Raw genomic sequence first — 24314 nt, 5'->3', positions numbered from 1 at the left:
GGTACCAGGAATGGGCAACTTTTAACTCAGGTCTGCTTAACGCACTGTCTGATCCAGTACAATGGCCTCTGCCTTTGAGCCTTATGCTGCTGTCCTGAAAGCGGGCACCATTCTGAGAGCAGCCGCAATGATTTGTGTCGACTCCAAAACGGCAGCCACTTCGGGGAATCCACGGCTTCCACTATATAGAGAAGCTGAGGGCCAAAGCAGCTGCTCTCTTCAAACATCCTCCTGTATTGGGATTCTGGAGATCGTATTCAGGAAGGGTGGCAGGCTCTATCGCCCCTTGGACTTCCTGGACTCACCCTGGAAGTGGGCGCCATTTTTTAGCAGTCACAATTCCCTAATCAAGGAGCTATCGAGAACCTCCCCCCCCAAACACTGGCAGGTGTATATATAAACACAGAAAACCCAAGACTTGCTAGCAGCGACGAGGTTACCTACTTGGATCATCATAATCTTTTAATGACCTCTTAATCCCTTGCGGGGTGCAATCTGGGCAACTGAATGGACCTGATTGTTTACTGGCCAGATGCCCTTCCTGTTGCCGATGCAGAGTTTTATTCAAAAACCTGCAAAAGCCAACCAAGTTCGGAGAGCACCAAGGTTCCCATGGTTCAACCCTGAGCTACAGATACACAGGTAGTCCTTGACTTACAACCATCTATTTAGCAACCATTCAAAGATACAACTGCACTGAAAGTGTGTTACAGCTGGTCCTCGCACTTATGACTGTGGCACCTTTCCCCACAATCACAGGATCAAAATTCAGGTGCATGTATTTACGATGGTTGCAGTGTCCCAGGGTCATTTGATCAACCAGTTGGCTTCTGACAGGTAAAGTCAATGGGGGATCAGGGTGGATAAAAATCAATGATTTTTTTTAAAAAAATCAAAAAAATCAGATTTTTTTGATTTAAATCGGATTTTTTTGATTTAAATCGGATTTATTTTAATAAAAAAACTTTTGGGGTACAAATCTATCGTAAGATAGTTTTCTATTTAAGATACATAAATTTAGTTTATTCAGCATGAAATGGAGGTTAGTTCTGTAGCATGAGGCTGTATATTCTGCAACACTGGGACTATAGGTGAGTCAACAGCGGGTCAAAGGAGTAGCAGAGATGACAGCTGCTCTTTAAAAATTATGATTTAAATTGAGTTGATTTAAATCAAGCCTTTTTACTAGTGATTTAAATCATGATTTAAATTGTGATTTAAATCAACTCGATTTAAATCAAATCCACCCTGATGGGGATGCTGGATTGGTTTAACAACGGCTGGATTCGCTTAATAACAACTCGCTTAATGACTGCAGTGATTTGCTTTACACCTGCTTGTAAGCTGCCTAGAGTCGCTGTGAGTGAGTAGGCTATATAAACAAACAAATCTTAGCAAAAATTGTCTGGCACAACTCACAACTTCCCTTCTTAGCCATGGAAATTTTGGATCCAATTGTAATTGTAAGTTGAGGACCTATATTGGAGATCTCTAATTCTATAATAGGGTGCGTAGAGTATGCACGACTGAATTCTGAAACGTGGTATAGAGAGTAAGGAAGATATAACCATGGAAGATAATCCAAGGTGAAGTGAGGAGTGCAGTTTCCAAATTTCCGGCTATTGTGTCCTGAACTTCAGGTAAAAGCAGGATTGAGGCAGATAGAACAAGTATGCTTACAATCTTTTTGGACTGTTGCCTTCTGGCAGAAGATACAGAACAATTAAATCTTGGACCACACGTTTTCTGAATAGTTTTTATCCCAGAGCTATAATTGCACTCAACAAGGAACTAAAGGGCCACCATCAGTGAGTTGTTGGACAGCATGACTTGGTCTGTTGTGTGGATGTTTGGGTGGTTTAGGAGTGGGGAATTTGTGGTGGGTGGGGGGGGGGTGTTTGGGGATTGTTATGTGTGTTGGATCTGGTCTTTGAGTGTTAAGTGAATTTCGTTGTACGAGTATACTGTGTATACGTACAATGACAATAAAGTTACTGTATTATAAAATAGGAAGGGAATAGTAAGAGAATCCATCCTGAATATGTACAAAACATCTGGCTCAGGAATTCTGGGAGTTGAAGTTCCACAGACCATAAAGCAGAGGTCTTCAAACTTGGCCGCTTTAAGTAAGGTGACCAGACGTCCCGCTTTTGGCGGGACAGTCCCGCTTTTGAGCAATTTGTCCCGCGTCCCGCGGCGTTTCAAAAAAGTCCCGATTTTTCTTGAGCCCCAGCTGATGGCTAGAAGAAAAAAAAACTGTTTAAACTCTTGCCCGGGGCTTCAAAGGGCCGCCCTACAGGCAATCAGTGTAAAGCAGTTTTTTTTTCCCCTAGCTAAGCTTCAGAAACGAAAACGAAACCGAAACCAGGGTCTTTGGTGCAGCGTGACAAAATGAGGCAGAGAGAGATTTATTTTTATTTTTATTTTTCCTCCCCAAAAAAGGTAGGTGAAAAACTGCAAACATGGGAAATTTAGGAGGAGAGTTCAAGATTTTAAAACACAAAGGAAAAAAAGCTGTATTTAACTAGGGAATTGTAATAATTGAGATACTATTAATTGTATATTGTGTTGAAAGCAGAAATGGTTAAGTTGTGGTTCGGAGGAATATATGGGAGAAATTATTTGGTTTATTATTATTGGTAAATATAATTAATTGATTTGTAAGAAATTGGATTGCATGGAAATAATTGGAATATTCATGTTCATATTGATTAATATACAAAAAAGATAGTTTTATAACTAATTGATTTATATTAAAATGTTGAATTTGTATTAAACAACTGTATTACATAATTACATAATTAAACAATGTGAGGATGGATATAAAAATAGATGACAATGGGAAGGGGTATAATATAGAATAGAAGGGAAAAATTGAATTTGATTAAGATTAGAGATGAGGATGAAGGGTAATATTGGTTTTTTTAAAAAATAGATGAGGAATAAATATGGCAAAAAGGAAATATAGAAATTGTAAATTTAATTGAAATGACTAACCGCTGTTTAAATTTGTGAACCAGCCAAATATTCTGTTCAAAGAAAATACATTGTATGTTTGTATGTGTGTTTCTAATTATTGCTATTTATTCATATTTGTTCTCTTTTATTCTTTAAAGTTTAACAATTCATTCTTTATCTTAATATCTTTATATTTGCTTGGGGTTGGCTTTCTTCCCTTTCATCTTTTTTATTGTACAGCAATCTTTCTCCTCAAACCTACCACCTCTCTCTTTTCTTTCCTTCTTACTTTCTCTTCCCCCACCCTCTTTTTCTCCTCCCTACTTCCTCTTTCTTTCTCCTTCTCCTCCTCTCTTCCTCCCTCTCTTACCCTCACTCCTACTCTAATTTCCATTCCTTCATCCCTCTCTATTGCTGTAATCCTTTAATGCATATGGACTACTCAGAGGGCTGAAAAAGTTATTTTTGACTGGTCCTCACACTTTTGACCAGTCCTCGAACTTATGACTGTCCTCACATTTTACATTTTTGCCCTATCTTGTCATCATGGTGAAGAGAAGCAGTTGTGAAATGAGTGACATGGTTGTTAAGAATGCTGCACGGGCATAAATGTGAGGATGGTCATAAGTGTGAGGACCAGTCAAAAGTGTGAGGACCTGTCAGAAATGACTTTTTTCAGCTCTCTGGTTAGTCCTTTTGTGCATATGGACTACTCAGAGGGCTGAAAAAGTTATTTTTGACTGGTCCTCGCACTTTTCACCAATCCTCGAACTTACGACTGTCCTCACATTTTATGTTTTTTTCCCTATCTTATCACCATGGTGAAGAGAAGCAGTTGTGAAATGAGTGACATGGTTGTTAAGAATGCTGCACGGGCATAAATGTGAGGATGGTCATAAGTGTGAGGACCAGTCAAAAGTGTGAGGACCTGTCAGAAATGACTTTCCAGCCCTCTGAGTAGTCCCTATACACATAGCCATGGCCACCCGGTCACATGACCAGCTAGCCACGCCCACCCAGTCACATGGCCTCCAAGCCATGCCCACACAATAAGCCACGCCCACAATGGTGTCCCTCTTACCAATGTTAAAATCTGTTCACCTTACCCTATACACATAGCCATGGCCACCCGGTCACATGACCAGCTAGCCACGCCCACCCAGTCACATGACCAGCTAGCCACGCCCACAAAATAAGCCACGCCCACAATGTCCCTCTTTACCAATGTTAAAATCTGGTCACCTTAGCTTTAAGGCTTGTGGACTTCAACTCCCAGAATTCTCCAGCTATGCTGGCTGGAGAATTCTGGGAGTTGAAGGCCACAAGCCTTAAAGCGGCCAAGTTTGAAGACCTCTGCCTAAAGCAGGGGTGGGCAAATATGGCCCCTTTATGACCTGTGGACTTCAACGCCCAGAAATCCTGAGACAGCCAAGCTGTCTCAGGAATTCTGGGCGTTGAAGTCCACAGGTCGTAAAAGGGCCACAATTGCCCACCCCTGCCCTAAAGGGATCCTCATAGTTTTCCACCCCTCCCTTAATGGAACTACTTTCACATACGGAAGGAAGTAGGCAGTGGGAATTCTGGGAGTTGAAGTCCTCTAGGCTTAAAAGTGGCCAAGGTTGGAGACCCCTTTCCTAAGGTTCCGTCTGGGGGCCCAAGTACTCTTCCATTATCTTCATAAAACAATTTAGACGGGCGGGGGGGCGGGCGTAAGAAGGTGAACTCAATTTAATTGGCGGTACCAGCGGTTTAAAAAACGGGCTCAAAATTCAGGATGCGGACGGATTGAAAACCCCAGGCCCCAAACGCAACTAAAGTGCCGAGGAAGGCAAGGTTTTCCCCGCGCGCGCCTCTTCCAGTTTAGTAGCTCTCTGGTCCGGAGGGCGTGGCGCCGGGGCCCCGCCCACGCGTCCGCCCCGCCCCTCCAGAAGTCCGCCTCTCTGGCGGCGGCGGCGGCGGAGGAGGAGGGGGAGACGTTCGGTCGTCTCCGGCGGCCCATGGCCGGGCACAGCGCCCTTCCGCCCGGCTCCGTCCTCGGGGAAAGCACGGAGCCTCCCTGGGCAGGCCTTGCCGGTAAGGACGGCCTTATTGGCTCCCGGCCTCTGAGCATGTGCAGAGTGCCTTCTACAGAGCGAGATGGGGGGGGGGGAATGAAGTTCCTTTTGGGATGCTGTGCCTCTTTCCTGGCCAGGCTGGGGATGATGGTTCCTGGGGAAGCAAGGCCTGGAGGAGAACCGGCGCCTCTCGCCTCTCAGAGAGGATTCCATGTCCCATGGTTCCCACCCAGGAGTCGTGGGTTGGGGTGTGGCTGGGATAGAGCTAAGGAAGAAAGTGTTTCTGAGCATGTGCAGAGTGCCTTCTACAGAGCGAGATGGGGGGGGCGAAATGAAGTTGTTATTATTATTATTATTATTATTATTATTATTATTATTATTATTATTATTATTATTATTATTATTATTATTATTTAGATTTCTATACCGCCCTACTCCCGAAGGACTCAGGGCGGTGCACAGCCAAACAATAAAAACACATACATACACAATTTAAAAATAGAATAAAATCAAATTAAATAATTTTGGCCCCGACAAATTTAAAACCCCAAACTTTTAAAACCAATTTAAAATTGAATATATAAAATACTAAAAGATATTTAAAATTTTAAAAATCTTTTATAAAAGAGGGGGAAAATTAGGCCAGGCTGGCCTGGTGAAATAGTAAGGTCTTTAAGGCGCGGCGGAAGGTGCGCAGATCCGGGATCCTCCGTATCTCTGGGGGGAGCTCGTTCCAGATAGTAGGTGCCCCCACAGAGAAGGCTCTCCCCCTGGGGGCCGCCAGTCGGCATTGTTTGGCTGACGGCACCTGGAGGAGTCCCTCTCTATGAGAGCGTACCGGCCGGTGGGAGGCTATTGGTGGTAGTAGGCGGTCCCGCAAGTACCCAGGTCCTAAGCCATGGAGCGCTTTAAAGGTGGTAACCAGAACCTTGAAGCGCACCCGGAAGACCACCGGGAGCCAGTGCAGCTCGCGCAGGAGGGGTGTTACATGGGAACGCCATGTCGCTCCCATTACCACCCGCGCGGCCGCACTCTGCGCCAGTTGGAGCCTCCGGGTGCTCCTCAAGGGGAGCCCCATGTAGAGAGCGTTGCAATAGTCCAGGCGGGAGGTGACAAGGGCATGAGTGACGTAACGAGTCACTCATGCGTAACGAGTCCCGATCCAGAAAGTTCCTTTTGGGATGCTGTGCCTCTTTCCTGGCCAGGCTGGGGAGGATGGTTCCTGGGGAAGCAAGGCCTGGAGGAGAACCAGCATCTCTCAGAGAGGACTCCATGTCCCATGGTTCCCACCCAGGGGTCGTGAGTTGGGGTGCGGCTGGGATATATTGGTGGTGGCATTCAGCGAGGTATGTATATATGTACAATTCCCATTTTCTGCAATAGAGCTAAGGAAGAAAGTGTTTCTGAGCATGTGCAAAGTGTTTTTTGCTTGCAGAAGGGGAGGCATTCCCTGCCTGGACTTCTAAGGACTGACATTGGCAAACCCAGTTGATGGAGAGCCGAATTGCCTGGAAGGGGTTGGGGGGGGGAGATAAATTTTTTCTTCCTGTCCTTTTTATTTGTTTTCTTACCTGTCGCAGGTGGGCCGCCTGGCAACCTGGGGGAAGGAGCCAACCCTTTTTCCTTCAAGGCTTTCGTGAGGAGTCAGGAGCAAAAGGCAACCACAGCCTCCTATGCGGGCACCAAGAACGGCAGCCCCGAGGTGAGGGGGCAAGCGGGGGGGAGAGGTTGGGGTTTTTTTGGGGGGGCAGGAAAAAAAAGGGGGGCAACTGGGCTTTTTCCTCTCCAGGGAACCCCCCCCCCCATCCTGACACTGCCTGCCTCAAAGCGATTCAGCTAGGCAAAAAAAGCAGGGAGAATTTTGCTGTAGATTTAGAGTCAGTTATGAATTTGGAGAAGAGGAGCTGCAAGGGAGATAATGCCGATCGATCAATACAAAACAGATCGGTGCAAAATTGATCCCTAGAGGGAGATATTCAGCAGGCCAGTGGTTGCCGCAGAAGGACAGGAGAGAAATCTTTTTTTAAAAAAAAAACAGCATCACAATATAATAGCCATTTACTCTGCTGATTGATGTGCTTTTGTTGCGCAGCAGTTTAAAATAGAATAGACAATTATTTTTTTTGCCCAAAAATTGGGAAATATTGGGAAAAAATAAGAATTTGGCTAATAGAAATAACTTCAGAAAAAATAGAACTCAAACCAGAGATTTTCCTACTAGGGATGATTAAAGAAAACTATAGGAAAGAAATAAAGTACTTAATATTACACACAGTCACTGCAGCCAGATTGGCGCTCGCCCAATATTGGAAAACTGATCAATTGCCAACGGACCAATTAATAATGCAAAAAAATCTATAATTGTGTGGAAATGGACAAGCTAACATTTGAAATGAAGGATAAGGTAGACTCAAAAGGTTATATAGCGTGGAATAGGTGGTATAATTGGATAATTTGTACAATATTATTGTACGATAAAATTATAATAATAAAATATTATCGTACACAATTTTACATTTACTCTCATTTCTATGAGAGTAAGTGTAAAATTCTGTACAATATTTATTTATTTATTTATTTATAAATTTGTATACCACCCTTCTCCCTGAGGACTCAGAGCGGTGAACAGCCAAGTAAAAACATAAACTACAAACATTAAAATACAATTAAAAAGATTTATATAAATTTGGCCCCATGATTAAAAACAATAACAGACAATTAAAACATTTTAAAAAGTGTTAGGCCAGCCCGGCTTGCTGGAAAAAGAAGGTTTTGAGGGCACAGCGGGAGGCACTGTGCCCTTATTATTATATTTAATATTATATTTATTATATATAATTATATAATTATTATATTTAATAATTAAATATGCACCATTAATAAGATAATGGATGTGAGACCAAAGTCACTTTTTCTTTTTATGTATTGTCGTCTGTATTAATATATAAGTATCTTGTATATACATGGTATAACATTTTACTTTTTATATGTTTAATAAAGTTTTTTTTTAAATCAAAAAAATAAATTAAAATAGAATAGAATAGAATAGAGCTGGAAGGCACCTTGGAGGTCTTCTAATCCAGCTCCCTGCTCAAGCAGTTCTTCGTAAGGAGTTGGGGGAACCCCAAGATATTGGGGTAGCTTGACATAAAACTTATTATCTGAGGAAACTTCCAAAGGGAGACATTCGGCTGGCCCGAAGAGCCCCTTCGATGCCTGTTGGCCTTTTAGAAGAGGAGGCCAGGCCGTGAAATCCCAAGGAATCTGCAATCTCTGTTTGTCCAAATTATTGGTTGCTCTATATTTTGTGTATGTGGCTTTTAATTGCTTTCAACGGTTTTAATTTGAAGGTTTGGTTGTAATTATTTTGGTGTGATTTTTTTTTGTCAGGCTGCTCATATATGTGAGGTGGGGGTGGCTATGTGAATTGAGCAAGTAAAATACATGCTGTAGTAGCTGAATTTTGTTATAATGGAGTTCTTTAACTGTGTTGCTTCACCTCTGTGGGTGAGGCTGCAAAAATGATGGTGGACAGTGCAGTTTCCTCATCTTGTTCTTACCAATTTTTCTCAGGATTGAGAAAAAGACCGTTTGGAAATCTCTCTCAAAAGAGGAGAAGTGTGGTGGATAGAACAAATGACAGAACAACAAATAGACAAGAAGCCAGAAACATTCTTGTTAGGAATTTTTACAAAACCATATTGGAAAGAAATAAAATAAAATCCAATAAAATATTGGATGCTACACATCTTAAAAGGAGCCTGAGCGGCGTAGGAGGCTAATGCCTCCTATAAGGCAGCATTTAACATCCAGCTGCCTGCAATTACTGCGAGTTCAATTCTCACCAGGCTCAAGGTCAACTCAGCCTTCCATCCTTTCTAAGGTGGGTAAAATGAGGACCCGGTTTGTGGGGGCAATAAGCTGACTTTGTATAAAATATACAAAAGTATGAAGGCTATTGCTTAACGCATTGTAAGCCGCCCTGAGTCTCCGGAGAAGGGCAGCATATAAAAATAATTATAAAAAAATAAAAATAAATAAAAAGCAGCACGAATAACGTATGCAAAAAACTGGAAACAGGAAAAGAACCCCAATGGGGGAAGAACTAATAGATAAGATCTTAGAATGAACTGAGATGGACAGATTAACAAAAGAAATTAAGGAAAAAGAAGAGACAGAATATTATAGAATATGGAATAAATGATATTTATTTATTAGCCCAATTTATATGCCGCCCTTCCCCGTAGACTCAGGGCAGCTTACAATGCATTATAGCAATAGCCTGCATACTTTTTTTGTATATACCTGCTTATTAGGGCTTTCGCCCCCCCCCCAAGCGGTGTTGTTCTATACAAAGCTGGCTTATTGCCCCCATAATCCGGGTCCTCAATTTACCTACCTCAAAAGGATGGAAGGCTGAGTCAACCTTGAGCCTGGTGAGATTTGAACTCGCACTAATTGCAGGCAGCTGGCAGCTAAGTGCTAGCACTTAACAGCACTTAGTCCGCTGCACCACCAAAGCACCAGCGAGGTATAATTGGCTTAAGACTAACAATGAAGAACAATAACTATTAGGAGAGAAAAATAGAAGTACAAAATAGAGATGTATCATATGTGCGGAGTGGAATAAAAATGTATATAATATGAAGGTAGAAATGTATAATAGTAAAGAGATAACTAAAATGTATAGTTCTCTATAGGGGAAAAGGGAAAAAAGGGGGGGGAAGGAAAAGGAGGGGAAGAAGATGGATAAATAGATTAAGATGATTAAGATCACCTTGAAGTGATGTCCCAGTGCCTGGAGGCCGTGCGGGCCTGGATGGGGAGAAACAGGCTCCGACTCAACCCCTCCAAGACCGAGTGGCTGTGGCTTCCGGCGTCCCGATATAGCCAGCTGACGCCATCGCTGGCTATTGGGGGCGAATCACTCGCCCCCACGGAGAGGGCTCGTAACTTGGGCGTCCTCCTGGATGCACGGCTGTCGTTAGAAGATCATTTGACGGCCGTGGCCAGGGGAGCTTTTTATCAGGTTCGCCTGATACGCCAGTTGCACCCCTTTCTAGATCGGGACTCCCTACGCACAGTCATTCAGGCACTCGTCACTTCCCGCCTGGACTACTGCAATGCTCTCTACATGGGGCTCCCCCTGGGGTGCACCCGGAGGCTCCAGCTGGTCCAGAACGCGGCCGCGCGGGGGATTATGGGGGCGATGAGGCGCTCCCACGTAACACCTCTCCTGCGCGAGCTGCACTGGCTCCCGGTGGTCTTCCGGATGCGCTTCAAGGTGTTGGTGACCACCTTTAAAGCGCTCCATGGCTTAGGGCCGGGGTACTTACGAGACCGCCTTCTGCCACCAATAGCCTCCCACCGGCCAGTACGCTCGCACAGAGTGGGCCTCCTCAGGGTGCCGTCCGCCAGACAATGTCGGCTGACGACCCCCAGGGGGAGAGCCTTCTCTGTGGCGGCGCCCACCCTCTGGAACAACCTCCCCCCAGAGATACGTACAATAACAGACCTCCGGATTTTTCGTCGGGCCCTGAAAACCCATTTATTTCAACTAGCGGGGCTGGCCTGAGTTAATTTTAAATTGATTTTAAATTGGGTTATTTTAATTTACGGCCAATAATATTTAATTATTTTAAATTGTTTTTAAATTTTGTATGTATTGTTTTTTACTCTGGCTGTTCACCGCCCTGAGTCCTATTCTGGAGAAGGGCGGTATAGAAATTTAAATAATAAATAAATAATAAATAAATAATAAATAAAGATAAAGGGGAAGAAGAATAAAGTAATAATTGGAAGACCACTATGAAACAATGCTTAAATATGATAAGTTATTTATATGTTGTATGTTGTGTAAATGTCCAATATGTCTTCTAATAAAATTACTTAAAAAAAAAAAAAGTGTGAGGGGAAACAAAAACATTCTTGTGAACAGAGTGGTGTCTTCATATACATCAGTGTTTCTCAATCTTGGAAGCTTGAAGATGGGTGGACTTCAGCTCCCAGAACCCCCCAGCAGCAGTGCTGGCTGAGGGATTCTGGAGTTGAAGTCCACCCATCTTCAAGCTACCAAGGTTGAGAAACACTGATGTACAGGCACTCCTCGACTTACAACGGTTCATTTAGTGGCCATTCACAGTTACGATGGTACTGAAAAAAGTGACTTATGACCGTTTTTCACACCATTGCAGCATCCCTGTGGTCATGTGACTTACACTTGGATGCTTGACAAGTGGTTCCTACTTATGACGGTTGCAGTCTCCCGGGGTCACGTCATCCTTTGCGACTATCTGGCAAGCAAAGTCCGTGGGGAAACCAAATTCACTTAACAACCATGTTACTAATTTAACACGGTTAAATTAGGGCAGTGATTCACTTAACAAATGTGGCAAGAAAAGTCATAAAACGGGGCAAAACTCATTTAACAAATTTCTGACTTATCAACATAAATTCTGGGCTCAGTTGTGGTCATAAATCGAGGACTGCCTGTACTGGCTTGGCTGACACAAGTGGCCATAAATGGAGAAGGTCTTCAGCCTCTTGGCTTCCCTCATTCTTTGAAGACTTGAGGCAATTCCTTATTGTCAATAAATGAGCTGTTAATGGCCCTTGAGGGGATTTTTGGAAAGCTACAACTTCTAGGCTGAGGTCAGCAACATTAAACACTCAAAAGAGCCACAAAGGTCCTAACTGGAAGCCCCCCGTTAAATTCTGGAGCCGACCGGAAGTCTGATTCCCCCACCAAAGAGTCTCCTCCTAGCGCGGCATCCTTTTTCCTCCACCTATCCTAACCGAAAGCCCTAACAATTGTGGAGCCGACCGGCGACGGAACCGCAGCAGAGGGATGAAAGAGCCACATGTGGCTCCAGAGCTGCGGGTTGCCGACTCCTGTGCTAGGCAGTTTGGTGCAAAAGGCCCTTTGGCCTCAGTGTAGGAAAGGCGTTGAGATGGTCAAAATCCCAAACGTTTTGCTTCGCTTGCAGGGGCCATCGAGGTCCTGCCTCCTGCTGGATGAGAGCTCCTTCTTGGCCGAGTCGCTGGGGTTGAACAAGGACTTGCGAAAGCCGTTTTTTGCAGACCCAACTGCCTCGGACTCCTTGCTGCAAGATGACGAGGACGACTGGAGCGGCTCCTATCAGCCCTCGGCCATCAAAGAAGCCCACTCGGCCAGAGCCCCTAGCGCCTCGCTCAGCAGCAGCCCAATAGACTCTTTCTATTGCAACGTCTCGGACTTCCAGACCTTCTCTCCAGAGCAGCTGGGAAGAAATGACCACGTCTCCTGTGGCTGCCTTGGGAAAGGAGACCAAAGCTCTCCGAGTGATCAGATGTCCCCAGAAGATGACTTCTGCCGACTGTTGCAGCTGCATTACCGAGAAGTGAGTATTGATGCCTCTCTTGGGAAGCTGTTCTCCCTCCTGGCTTCCTCAGGACAACAAGGCTAAATCCTTAGCAAATATATATCCCACCTTCCTTCTTCTGAGGTAACATATATAGTATTATCCCTTTCAACTTTTATCCCCACAGGAACCATTTTATGAAGTAGGTTGAGCTAACAATGTGATTACCGTGTTTCCCCGAAAATAAGACCCTGTCTTATATTTTTTTTGAACCCCGAAATAAGCGCTTGGCCTTATTTTCGGGGACGTTTTATTACTTCGGGGCGCATGGAGCAAGACGGGGCTCCTCTTGCCGCCTTACCTGATTTCCAGCTCTATCACCAGAGGAAATGGTGGGGACCGGATGCACATGTGTTTAAATATTTTCCGGGAGGGCTTATTTTGGGGAGGGGGGCTTATTTTAGCGCATGCGCTCAAAAGCCCGATTGGGCTTATTATCAGGGGATGTCTTATTTTAGTGGAAACAGGGTAGGCCAGACTAAGAAGTCAATGCTGTGTAAGGCCTAAAATTACTTTTGTTAGAATGGGTGTAATAATAGAATTTTGCAGGCTTCCTCACTTCATCATCCTGTGTACTAAGGAGATGCTTGTCTGAGGCGTTTTCTCAAGTTACTGCTCTGTCCTGGACTTGGGTTTCTTTTATCTGATCACTGATAGCAGCTCTTTCCCCCCTGTTCTTTATTCCCTCTGAGATACCCAGTGAGTTAAAGCTGAAATTGAACCAAAGTCTGCCCAGTCCAGAACTTGCACCATAACACAACTCTGAATAGTAATTTTATTTAATTTATTGGCTGCTGTTGTATCCCACTAGCGGCCAGCAGTGCTGGCAGCAGAGTCGGGCAGTGAGGAGGTCTGGGGAAGGCTTAGACGAGGGCTCTGAGTCGGAGGCAGAGAGGGGGCCAAGGCCATCTGGTAGTTCTTTGCTGCCTCCGGAGTCTGACATCAGTAAGGCAGAAGAACTGTGAGCCTGTTCCCAGCATGCACAGAGCTGTCAGAAGACAGGAACAATTAAGAAAACAGGGTCAACTTGGGAGTAAGGCTTGGAGATGATTGGCCCCTCCCATAAGACATAAAAGAGAAGCGAATGGGACGTGAGCTTTTGCAGGAAGCAATTAGTTCATCTGGTCGGTAAAAGCTCTGGAATAGCTCTGTTTGACTCTGTGCTAAGTTTGGCCTTGCCCTGTGTGTGGCAATTAGTTCTCTGGCAGCATTCCAAGGGAGATAAGGTGGGTGTTTAGCAACACTCCTCTGAAAGACTGTTTGAGAAGCCTTTCCGGCTGGGAACGACAATAATTCACAGCCGTGTGAATGAAAGAGGTTTGCTGGGACTAAGTTTGTGGTGTATACTTTCTAAGGACAGCTGCCTATCTCGCCATGGGGCTACTCTAGGTGGCTTACAACAGAAAGGAAGAAGTGAAAAGAGTGTAAACAAAGCAATAGAAATAACAGAACAATTAAACAATTAAAAAAGAATAATAAAATATCAATAGCAAAAAGAAAATTATTGTCATTGCTTTCTAGGCTTTGCTGCATAAGGGCTTTCTAAATAGTCTTTTTCTGAGGGATCCTTGGTCCTCTCTGAGCTTAATTGTATCCTTGTAGACTCCCCTCCTTACAAGCACTGATGACATTACCTAGCTGGGGTAATGTAACGTCTGCAAAAAAACAACAACCCAGTTTAGAGAGCACCAAGGACCCCTCGTGTCAATTCTGAGTGATAGAGATTTTCCTGTATTTGTACTTTTTTTTTTTTTTTTTTTTTGCTATTACATTACGTCTAAGTGTCCACTGGGTTTCCTGGCTGACCAGTACCAATTTTCTGGATCGGAGACCCATCAGTTTTGTCTGGGGGGAAAAAAGTAAAAACAACATGCCAGTATTTCGTTCAAAGCTATGCTGCAAAAATGCCCACAATTTGTTTTTCAGCTCCCAAATGCTCACAGGTCCCCATTCTATTCCCAAGGTTTATCTCATCCTGTTTCGTGTCAAGTTTCCATTTTTGAGGCATTGGAAATCTCTCCTTCCTATCAGAAAGCTTGGGATTCTATCTTTGCAAAGCTCCAGTGCAATTCCTTTTACGTGGCTGAATGGGCAGGCGGGTCTGGGAAATTTTGGGTTGGTTTTTTGTTTGTTTTACTTTCTGGTTGTGGGGTGGAATATAGGAATGCAGCAAAAACTTCACAGATTTTGAAACATTGAAAGGTTTGCTAGAGGCTTTGTGAGAAACACAAACTGGGCCATTTGCAAGGACAGAAATCTTGTGGATCCCAGCCAAAGACACAAATTCTGTATTCAAGACATTTTCAAGACTTTTTGCCTACTTGTCATTTCACGGTTGTGACCTTGGACTGATTTTCCATCTTGTTGCCTATCCACTTTTGGAACAGTTCCTTCCCAGAATTCCCAAATCCTTCAACGTCTGAATCTTTTCTCTTTTACGTAGCTGAAAGAAGAAAATTCCAAGTTAAGAAGTACACTAAGCCAAATTCAAGCTGTTTCTGAATCACAGGCGGAAAGGTGGGTGCGAAATTAAGATCAGTAGAAAAAACAAACCCTTTAATTGATTATTTCTCTGATTTGAACCCCCTGAATCAAGAGAGAGAGAGAGAACATTTAATCCTGAGAAATAAAGCATGGGGACTGATAGCACTCTAAAAATATGAAGGCATGTCAGACCTGAAGGTGACCTGATCATTCAAGAGGGTAGGTTACAAAACAGTGCTGTGAAGTTACATGAAGGCAGATCTGGTGAACGTTAGAAAAATACTTCTTTGTGGCCGAACCATTTCTGCAGTGCAAGCAGGGGAGGTATTGGGGTCTCCCTCATGGGATGCCCTGCTGTAGAGATGAGCCATCAAGTCAAATCATCTTTATAAGACTAGCAGCCAAGCCCAATGAATTGTGAATGCCTTCTTTTGGATTCCTTGTTGAATGGGAGGGGTGGGGGGTTTAGGACTGAATAGCCCCTTCCAGTTCTGTAGTGCTAAAATGCTTATTGTAAGGACCAGCTTCTCCCCCATCTTCCAAGAAAGTACGAACTCTTGAGAACTTTGTATTTCAAAAGGGATTTATATTTTTTATTGAAAGGGATGAAAGCAAGTCAAAACTCAAAGCAGGCTCTGGGGTCCCTCAGGGCATGCAGTTCAGGATAAAGGAAATTAGGAACCCCCCTCCCCACCGTCCGATGTGGATTCCGACCAGTCCGTCGGTGTGAAGATGGAATTGTACCAGCCTCTCTGAGAAACATAAGAAGAGCTTCTCAGGGTCATCTTGCAATCCACTCGTTCCCCCCTTCCCCTCTCATGGCTTAGGACCCGGGTACTTGCGGGACCGCCTACTACCACCAATAGCCTCCCACCGGCCAGTACACTCCCATAGAGAGGGGCTCCTCCGGGTGCCGTCAGCCAAACAATGCCGACTGGCGGCCCCCAGGGGGAGAGCCTTCTCTGTGGGGGCACCTACTATCTGGAATGAGCTCCCCCCAGAGATACGGAGGATCCCGGATCTGCGCACCTTCCGCCGCGCCTTAAAGACCTTACTATTTCACCAGGCCAGCCTGGCCTAATTTTCCCCCTCTTTTATAAAAGATTTTTAAAATTTTAAATATCTTTTAGTATTTATATATTCAATTTTAAATTGGTTTTAAAAGTTTGGGGTTTTAAATTTGTTGGGGCCAAAATTATTTAATTTGATTTTATTCTATTTTTTAAATTTTGTATTGTATGTGTTTTTATTGTTTGGCTGTGCACCGCCCTGAGTCCTTCGGGAGTAGGGCGGTATAGAAATCTAATAAATAAATAAATAAATAAATAAATAAATAAATAAATAAATAAATTTCCCAAGGTGTGAGAATTCTCCAGGCATTCCTGGTGCCAGGCAACGGTTATAAATCAGGTTAAGGTTTATACAAAGAGGACCAGGCAGGAAATAGGATACTTAGGATACACAGGAAAGAGAACTAAAGATGACAACTCCAAATCCCACCTCCTCCTTCCACAAAGAATGGCAGATACACAGATCTGACACTTATTTATATAAGTTATCCTCATCTCGTTCGGGGGACATAAACTTCGAAGTTCCAACAAGGTAGCAAAGGGCTTACTTAACATATGGGGGTTAGCAAGCCTGCTTTAATTTTTTTTTAATCCAAACATTTTTTATGAAGTTATAAAGTGTTATAAAATACAAAGTACAGAAAGTAAATAAAAGAGCAATGAGGGGGAGGGGAAAGGGGAAAGAGAAGTGAGGGAAAAGTAAAGAAAAAGCATTGACTTCCGACTCTCTCTGTTACAATAAAATAAGGCATTAGCATCCAATCACAGTTTTTTGTTTTTCCATAATAATATGAACAAGCCATTTCTATAAAGATCTATCCATCTTATCTATAAAAGCCAGAGTTACGAAGTTCAGAAGTGGTCTCCATGTGGAAACAAAAGTACTTATGTTCGTTCCTTTAATCAGGGTAGTCAGTTTTGCCATTTCCGCCAACTCCATCAACTTCTGCAGCCATTCTTCCATGATAGATATCGCAAAGTGTCTTTTCCATTTTTGTGCATACTTGCTGCTGTCAACATATATAGTAACTAAGTTCCAATTTTTTTTCTCCAGTTCTTTTTCCATTAGTCCCAAAAGGAAAAATCCTGGTTTCATTTCTATCTCCATTTGCAGGATTTTCTGTATTATCAAGTGTGAACCATGTTCCTTTTTTTTTTTTTTTTTTGCTTTATCACACATCCACCATAAATAATAAAAAGTCCCTTCTTTATTTTTACACTTCCAACATTCATTTGACATCCCTTTATACATCTTAGAAAGCTTATCTGGTGTTAAAACAGCAAGCCTGCTTTAAAAGGCATCCTGGCTTATCTCGTGTTCCCGGGAGACAGCAGAGGTCAGAACTCACGAGACTAAGCTGAGGGCTGGTGCTCAAGGTGTGGACTCATTCCTTCTCTCAACCAGAATAAGGCATCTGGAAAGGACTTTGGAGAAGAGCAAACGGAAAGAGGAGAAGGAGGCTCGTGAGTTGGAGGCCATGGTGCAGCAGGTGGAAGAGAATCTCCAGTTAATGACGGTGGGTCTGGGGCGCTGTGGGAACCAGCCCTCTCCCGTGAATCTGGGTAAGGTGGTAGCTGAGCCCGTCTCGTTCTGGGGCTCTGAGAGCTATGGGTGCTTCTCTCATCCTCCCGCCAGAATTAATAGGATATGAGAGTCATCCACTCTTTGCGTGCCCCTATATTCCTTCTCTCCCGGTGTTAAGAACTGTGGATCGTGTTTGCCCGCAGCTCCTCAAATAAACCTTTCTCTGCTTTGTGTTCCAGAAACGGGCCGTGAAAGCAGAAAACGGTGCCATTAAGCTGAAGCAGGAAAACATGCACCTTCAGGTACATAATGAGGCCTTAACGCCAACGGGGCAGATAGAAAAATTCTGAAAGAGCTTGGGGAGTTAAAATACAGATGGTCCTTGACTTACAACTGAATTTGGAACCGGAAATCTGGTCGTAAGTCAAGCCTTCTATGTGACTGTTTTTCTAACATTTATTTATTTATTTTTTTGGTGGCACTTGTTAAGTGAACTCTGCTTTCCAGTGAGCACTGTGCTTATTCAGTGAATCTCTTCATTCAAATGGCATTTTGTGCTGGAAAACTGGCAAAAAAACCATCACGAATTGCATTCACACTGTAACTGTGGGACACTGCAACTGGTTGTAAAGTCGATGCAAGGCACCTGATTTACAATCACAGGGTGGCATTTACAATGGCCAGGGGGTTTCTTTCTTCTGTGACCATCATAAATTTGAACAGTCATTAAGAAGCTGGTTGTAAGTTGAGAACCACCTGTATCGGAGCTGTCAAACGTAGATTTCGTAAATTGTGCAGAGTCCCACCAGTGAGTAGTCTCCGAAGTAGATTATCCTTGCTTGCATAGACCTTCTGAGGGTCAAATGCACAGTTGTACAGACAGACGGCCTCTGACTGCTCCCTTCTGCCCTGTTTCTTCCCAAGCCAGCTAAGGAGCTAAAACTAGCAGCTGCACCAGTTTCTGGAATTGTGATACTAGCTGGCTGTGGCTCTGAGCTCTAAGCCGATTTTGACTCGATGCTGATGGGAAAACCTGCTTGCTACAGGCCTTGTAAGGACAAATAGTTCCTATTTGAAAAGTCAGTGAGGTATAAAGGGTACGCTCTGCAAAGCAACTTGTTTCCTGTAAAAGCTTTTTTTTAAAGGGGCTTTCTAAAATAAATAATATAGTGAAGTGAGCTGATCCTATGCAACCCTACTTGGAAGTAAACCTTGGAGGTTTTTCCTGGGCCTTGAAGGTTCTGCCAGAAACGCCCTTAGCTCATGTCACGCTTTGAAAACAACAGGGGCTGTAAAAGCAATGTTTGGGAAGTAATAAATGCTTCTCTGCTTACACGAAGGTTCAGATGGAAAGCTACAAATCGGAGAACAAAACCTTGAAGTCTGCCCATCAGGAAAACCTGACTGCAGTCAAGCAAAATGCAGATGTTGCCTTGCAGAATCTCCTCACTGTGATAACGAGATCTAAATCATCCATCAAGTAAGTCTTGAGTAGGGTGAAGCAGATAAAAACACTGAATTCATACAAAGTTTTGTTTAGCAAGCCACAGTTGGCTTAAAGCAAAGCAATCCCGGTTAGAACTCAGTGGCGCATATGGAACTAGCCAATTTGAGGGTTTGTAGTATATTTATTTATTTATTTATTTGTTATATTTCTATACTGCCTTTCTCCCGTAGGACTCAAGGCGGTGTACAGTCAAGAAAAATATATACACAAACATCATAAAATTGCTCATTAAAATTATTACAATGTTTGGCCCAATTAAATAAAAACCCAGAATTAGATAACATTTAAAAAATCATTCACATGTTTGTATGTTTAGCCCCGCCTGTTGGAACATCAGGGTCTTGAGGGCACGGCGGAAAGCACGGAGATCAGGGATATTCCGTATCTCCGGGGGCAGTTCATTCCAAAGGGTTGGAGCCCCCACAGAGAAAGCCCTCCCCCTGGGAGTCACCAGTCGACATAATTTGACTGACGGTACCCTGAGTAGTCCCTCCCTGTGAGAACGAACTGGTCAGTGGGAGGCTATTGGTGGCAAAAGACGGTCTCGTAGGTACCCAGGTCCTAAGCCATGGAGCGCTTTAAAGGTGATAACTAACACCTTGAATCACACCCGGAAGACCACCGGGAGCCAGTGCAGCTCGCGTAGGAGAGGTGTTATATGGGCGCAACGAGCTGCGCCCATAATCACCTGCGCGGCTACATTCTGGACCAGTTGGAGCCTCCGGGTGCTTTTCAAGGGGAGCCCCATGTAGAGAGCATTACAGTAGTCCATACGGGAGGTGACTAGGGCATGAGTGACCGTGCGCAAGGCGTCCTGATCCAGAAAGGTTATATCCCACTTTAGCCATAAAAGCTAGTTGGGTGAGCTTGGGCCGCTCCCTTTCTCGGCCTAAGTCACCTCACAGGGTTTGTTGTTGTAAGGAGTAATTAAGTATGTTCCCCACCTTGAATTGTTTATGAAAATAATAGAAGGTTAATAAAAAATAATAATAAAAATAATAAAAGTTTATTTATTTATATAAATAAATAATAAACCTTTTTTGTTCCAATGGATGCCTTTTTAAAAATGACCCTGGAATTTAAACAAACTGCTAAATAGCAAAATAGTGTGAGTAGCCTTTCCCAGGTGTTGGTATGTTAATTCCTACTTTTTTTTTTTTAAGTGTCTTCAAAACACTTGAAGCACTTAACGTGCTAAATATAGCAAGGATAAGTTCTGCCCTTTGGCTTCAGTGTGGTAGCTATCCAGCGTAATTCTGAATTACATCGATTATAACATAAAAGTTTATTCTTTATAGCTAGGAAAGATAATGTGGGCTTTATAAACCATTGTTTTTCAGCTTAATTGATTTTGGCTTCAGCCGCCCCAGCTGCTAAAGTATCATTCAGGTGCGTTTATTTATATAGGAGTGTACAGATTGGTAACCTTTATCTTGAACCAGACATTTGAATTCCCAAATTTTTAATCTTGGTAGTATCCAAAATGTCTGGAAAACAAAGTCAGAGCAGAAAACCTTGCAGTGCATGGGTGTCAAACTCGATTGTGTCACGTGATGTATAGTGACGGTTTTTGCCTTTGCGGAGCTGGGGTGGGCGTGGCCTGCATGCGACACATCTGGCCCGTGGGCTGCCAGTTCGACACCCTTGTTGTAGTGGCTCACATTTGGAGGGATGCTTGCTCCATGGAGGTTGGGCCTGTGATGCCAAGAGGGTACAGTTGTGACCTCAAAGAGGATAGAGATGGGGTTTTTTGTTTCCTTAGGATTTTTTGGGGGAGGTGGGAAACATGGAGTTTTATATTAAATTAGGCTATTTAAAATTGGGTCTGCCAGAGTCCCTGCAGGCAGCAGCATAATTGTCACCATTGTGCTTATTTCCATCTTGTGTTCTTTCTAGGCAGCTGATTTCTGGTGCAGAAGAGCTGCAGCTTGTGGCTGACCTTCTGAGGTCGCTAGACAAAATGTCTGAGATACCATCACAAGGAACCCCCTGAGAATCTTATTACCTCTCATTCTTGGAGAAAACAAAGATTGGAAGCTGGATTTTTTGCGCTGTTTAACTTCTGAGACTGTTAAGGTGGTTGCAGCTCTGAGTTACTACATCTGTATTGATCAATGGAACGCATTTCATAATGTGCAGAGATAACTAAATATTTTCACACTTCACTGTTTGGCTGCTCATTTAGAGATTGCTTTAAAAGTCTAGTCAGGAATATATTTCTTATTTAACAATGGGTGCCAGTCAGAGATGTCCTCGAGAAGACAGGTATTATTACTAAAACTGTCTTCTTGATAGAAATCACATTTATTTTTTGGAAAGCCAGCTGTTGTACAGGTGCAATAAAACCTTTTATTGCTTTTGCATAGCAAGGTATCCAAGATTTAACTTTCTGAATATACAGTTCTGGAAGCTTTTTAATTTCTCCGGGTTTTGTAATAGTATTATTTTTTAAATTAAAATGAAACTGCAAGTATGGAGTTTGGTTTGGGCTTATATTTTATATTTTGGGTTTTTTTTTTTCAATCATGGTGAAAACTAGGCCCGTAAGCAAATGCCTCCTCTTTAAGGATTGGTTCTGGAAGACTTATATACTGCCCAGAATCCCATTTTTGTAAGATTGGGCAGCCTCATAAATATGATACATATGTATCGAATCCGAGTAAAGGTATGGCTAGCTGATGAGAGCTAAATAGCTTGAAATAGATCTATACTAGTCTCCCTTTATTTCTTTATCAGTAAATATAAATTTGATACAATGTATAGATATATAGATATAAAATGCACCTCTTTTCCAGTTCATAGTAGTGGTTTAGTAGTGCTAATGAAGCTGTTTTACGATGATTGGAGCAATTGAAAGTAGTGTATATGTGGATGAACCAGTCACAGAAGGAAATTGATCGAAAACGAATTAAGCCAACCGAGGCTTTCATGGCCACCCACTGAGAAGTGCTAAAGACATTATTTATGTCTTCTGGGGCGGTATATAAATCTAATAAAACATAAACATAAAACAAACATTTATTTTATTTGTTTGATTTATATGTCGCCCTTCTCCGGAGACTCAGGGCAGCTTACAATGCTTTTAAGCAATAGCCTTCATACTTTTGTATATACCTGCTTAGTAGGGCTTTTGCGCCCCCCAAGCGGTGTTCTTTTTTATACAAAGTCAGCTTATTGCCCCCACAAACCGGGTCCTCATTTTACCTACCTCGGAAGGATGGAAGGCTGAGTCAACCTTGAGCCTGGTGAGAATTGAACTCGCAGTAATTGCAGGCAGCTGGCAGTTAAATACTACTTTAACAGTAGTTTAGTCCACTGCACCACCAGGCTCCTAATTTTAGGATTAAGTCTTTGAAGAAATAATTTTCTTAAAGGATACTGGAGCTGGATGCATTATTTTAATTAGTATCCTTTTAATAAAATTATTTCTTAAAGGATATTAATTAAAATAATGGATGCTGGATGCATTACTTTAATTAATATCCTTTAAGAAATAATTTTCTTAAAAGGATACTAATTAAAATAATGCATCCAGCTCCAGTTAAGGTTAGTTGTGCAGTGTGTTTTGACTTCCAAAACACTGGATGATAATCTCAGACAACTTGAAGGATTCAGCCACCTATTAAAATTGGCCCCAAGTTCATCAAAGGAAAACAGCGTTAAACCCCAGTATTTTCTCAAATCTTGGCACTGCATAGCTTTTACCTCCCTTTTAATCTATTTTATTTTATCTTTAAATTTTTTATTTTTAAACAAACATACAACATAAATACATGTAAAAACACGTACATATACATTAATACAGTACACACAAAAAGAAGTCTATCGACTAACTCATTTCATTTCTCCCGTTTAATCTATTTTAATACTCTGACCTCCTAGTGGCATTTTGGGATCCCTCTCTTGGCTTTGCTCAATCCCGTTAAATGCAAATACTAGGATTTCAAGCCTAGATAATAATGGCTGTCTTGCTCGTGGTTCTCTTGAGTCCCTCCACAAGCCACGATTGAACAAGCCATGGCTTGTTCTAGTTTGCTTCCATTCAGAGGCAGCGCTCCTATTTTCTCCCTAACAACCCTGCGGGGTAGGCCGGTTCGCTCCACATCGTCTAATGAGGCTGAAAAGGGCTGCCCTTGAACGGGGAGCCTCTACGTGACAGTTCTATCTCTTCCACGGCACGTAAGGGGAACCACGTCCGTCTGCTGCGGGAGACCGCGCGGACTGAGCGGCTCCTTCTGAAAGCCCGCCGGGCGGATTGCGTCCTCTCCGTTCATTGGCTACCGCCACACGTAGCAACATCCCCCCGCCACTTTCTGTTTCTTTTCCTCCTGATTGGCTGTTCCCAGCGCATCACGTGTTCCTGGCGCACGCGCTCTCCCTCGCGTTGTGCGCCGCTATTGGACGACGCTTCGCGGCGGGAAAAGAAAGCGAACGCCGCATTGGCCGACGCGTGGGCAAAGAGGGCGGAGCCTACGCGATCGTTGGACACCCCCCCAAGTAGGTGTGGCTTTCTTAGTTGGGGAAAAAAATGGTTGTCATTCCGGTTTCATTAAGCCTGTGCGTGACGTCACTTCCTGGTCCGTCACCCGGCATGTTCCCCCTCCTCCCGCGCTTCCGGCCGAGGGTTTCAAGCACTCTTCCAGCCGTAGCGGCTTCGAACAGGTGAGACCCGCGTCGTCGGTCAGGCTGGGGCAACCTCAGCCTCTTTCGGCCCGAGGGAGCGGCGCCCGGCAGCTAGGCCCGCGGGAAGCCACGGCTAGATTAGCTGTGCTTTATGAATGTGTCGTGTGAACGCAGCAGACCCGGGGACGGAAGAGGCGGGGGGCCGCTTTCAAAGGAGAAACCCCCTCCCCGCCCTTCCCGAGGGTCCCTTTCCCATCCACACGTTCGGAGGGGGGCTTTTATTTTGCGTGTGGCGCTGATACGTGTCAGAAGCACCTGCGAAGGGCAATAAAATCGGTCGTAAAAAAAATACAGCACGGGCTGCTCTGAGGAGCCGCCCAGAATCCCTTTGGACAGTGGACAAAATTGAATAAATAAAATACATAAAAGAAATGAGTCGTGGCCCTTTTTTTTTATAGTCCTGGCTTCGGATGTTATCTTTTGTGCAAACCAGAGTCTGCCTCTCCTGCGCAGGATGAGGAGAGAACCTCTTTCTCCTTCTGATGGGAGAGCGTTTTAACAAATCGCATCCCTGTCTCCTTTGGTGGCAGATAGAAAGTCCCTACAGAGAGTGGTGAGGACAGCGGAGAAGATTATAGGAAGCTTGTTTCCCCGTTATTCAGGATGCTGCTTGTAAACTCTATGTGCTTAGAG

At 43.6% G+C, this 24314-nt stretch overlaps 1 protein-coding gene across 1 annotated transcript; it reads left to right on the top strand.

The window, feature by feature from the left end:
• The first annotated feature begins 4898 nt into the window (after positions 1-4898).
• ENTR1 (endosome associated trafficking regulator 1) lies at positions 4899-21471 on the top strand. Its single transcript, XM_070955522.1, has 8 exons — positions 4899-5031; positions 6593-6714; positions 11999-12391; positions 14856-14929; positions 17372-17483; positions 17731-17793; positions 18832-18971; positions 20895-21471. Exons 1-8 carry the CDS (start codon positions 4956-4958, stop codon positions 20989-20991), a joined length of 1077 nt encoding a protein of 358 aa, XP_070811623.1. The 5' UTR covers positions 4899-4955; the 3' UTR covers positions 20992-21471.
• Positions 21472-24314: the final 2843 nt, after the last annotated feature.

Source organism: Pituophis catenifer, unplaced genomic scaffold (genome assembly GCF_029215685.1).
Source record: "Pituophis catenifer annectens isolate HBS135680 unplaced genomic scaffold, rPitCat1.0.hap2 SCAF_17, whole genome shotgun sequence".
Classification (NCBI taxonomy): Eukaryota; Metazoa; Chordata; class Lepidosauria; order Squamata; family Colubridae; genus Pituophis; species Pituophis catenifer.
This window is presented reverse-complemented; position numbering and strand designations above follow the sequence as displayed.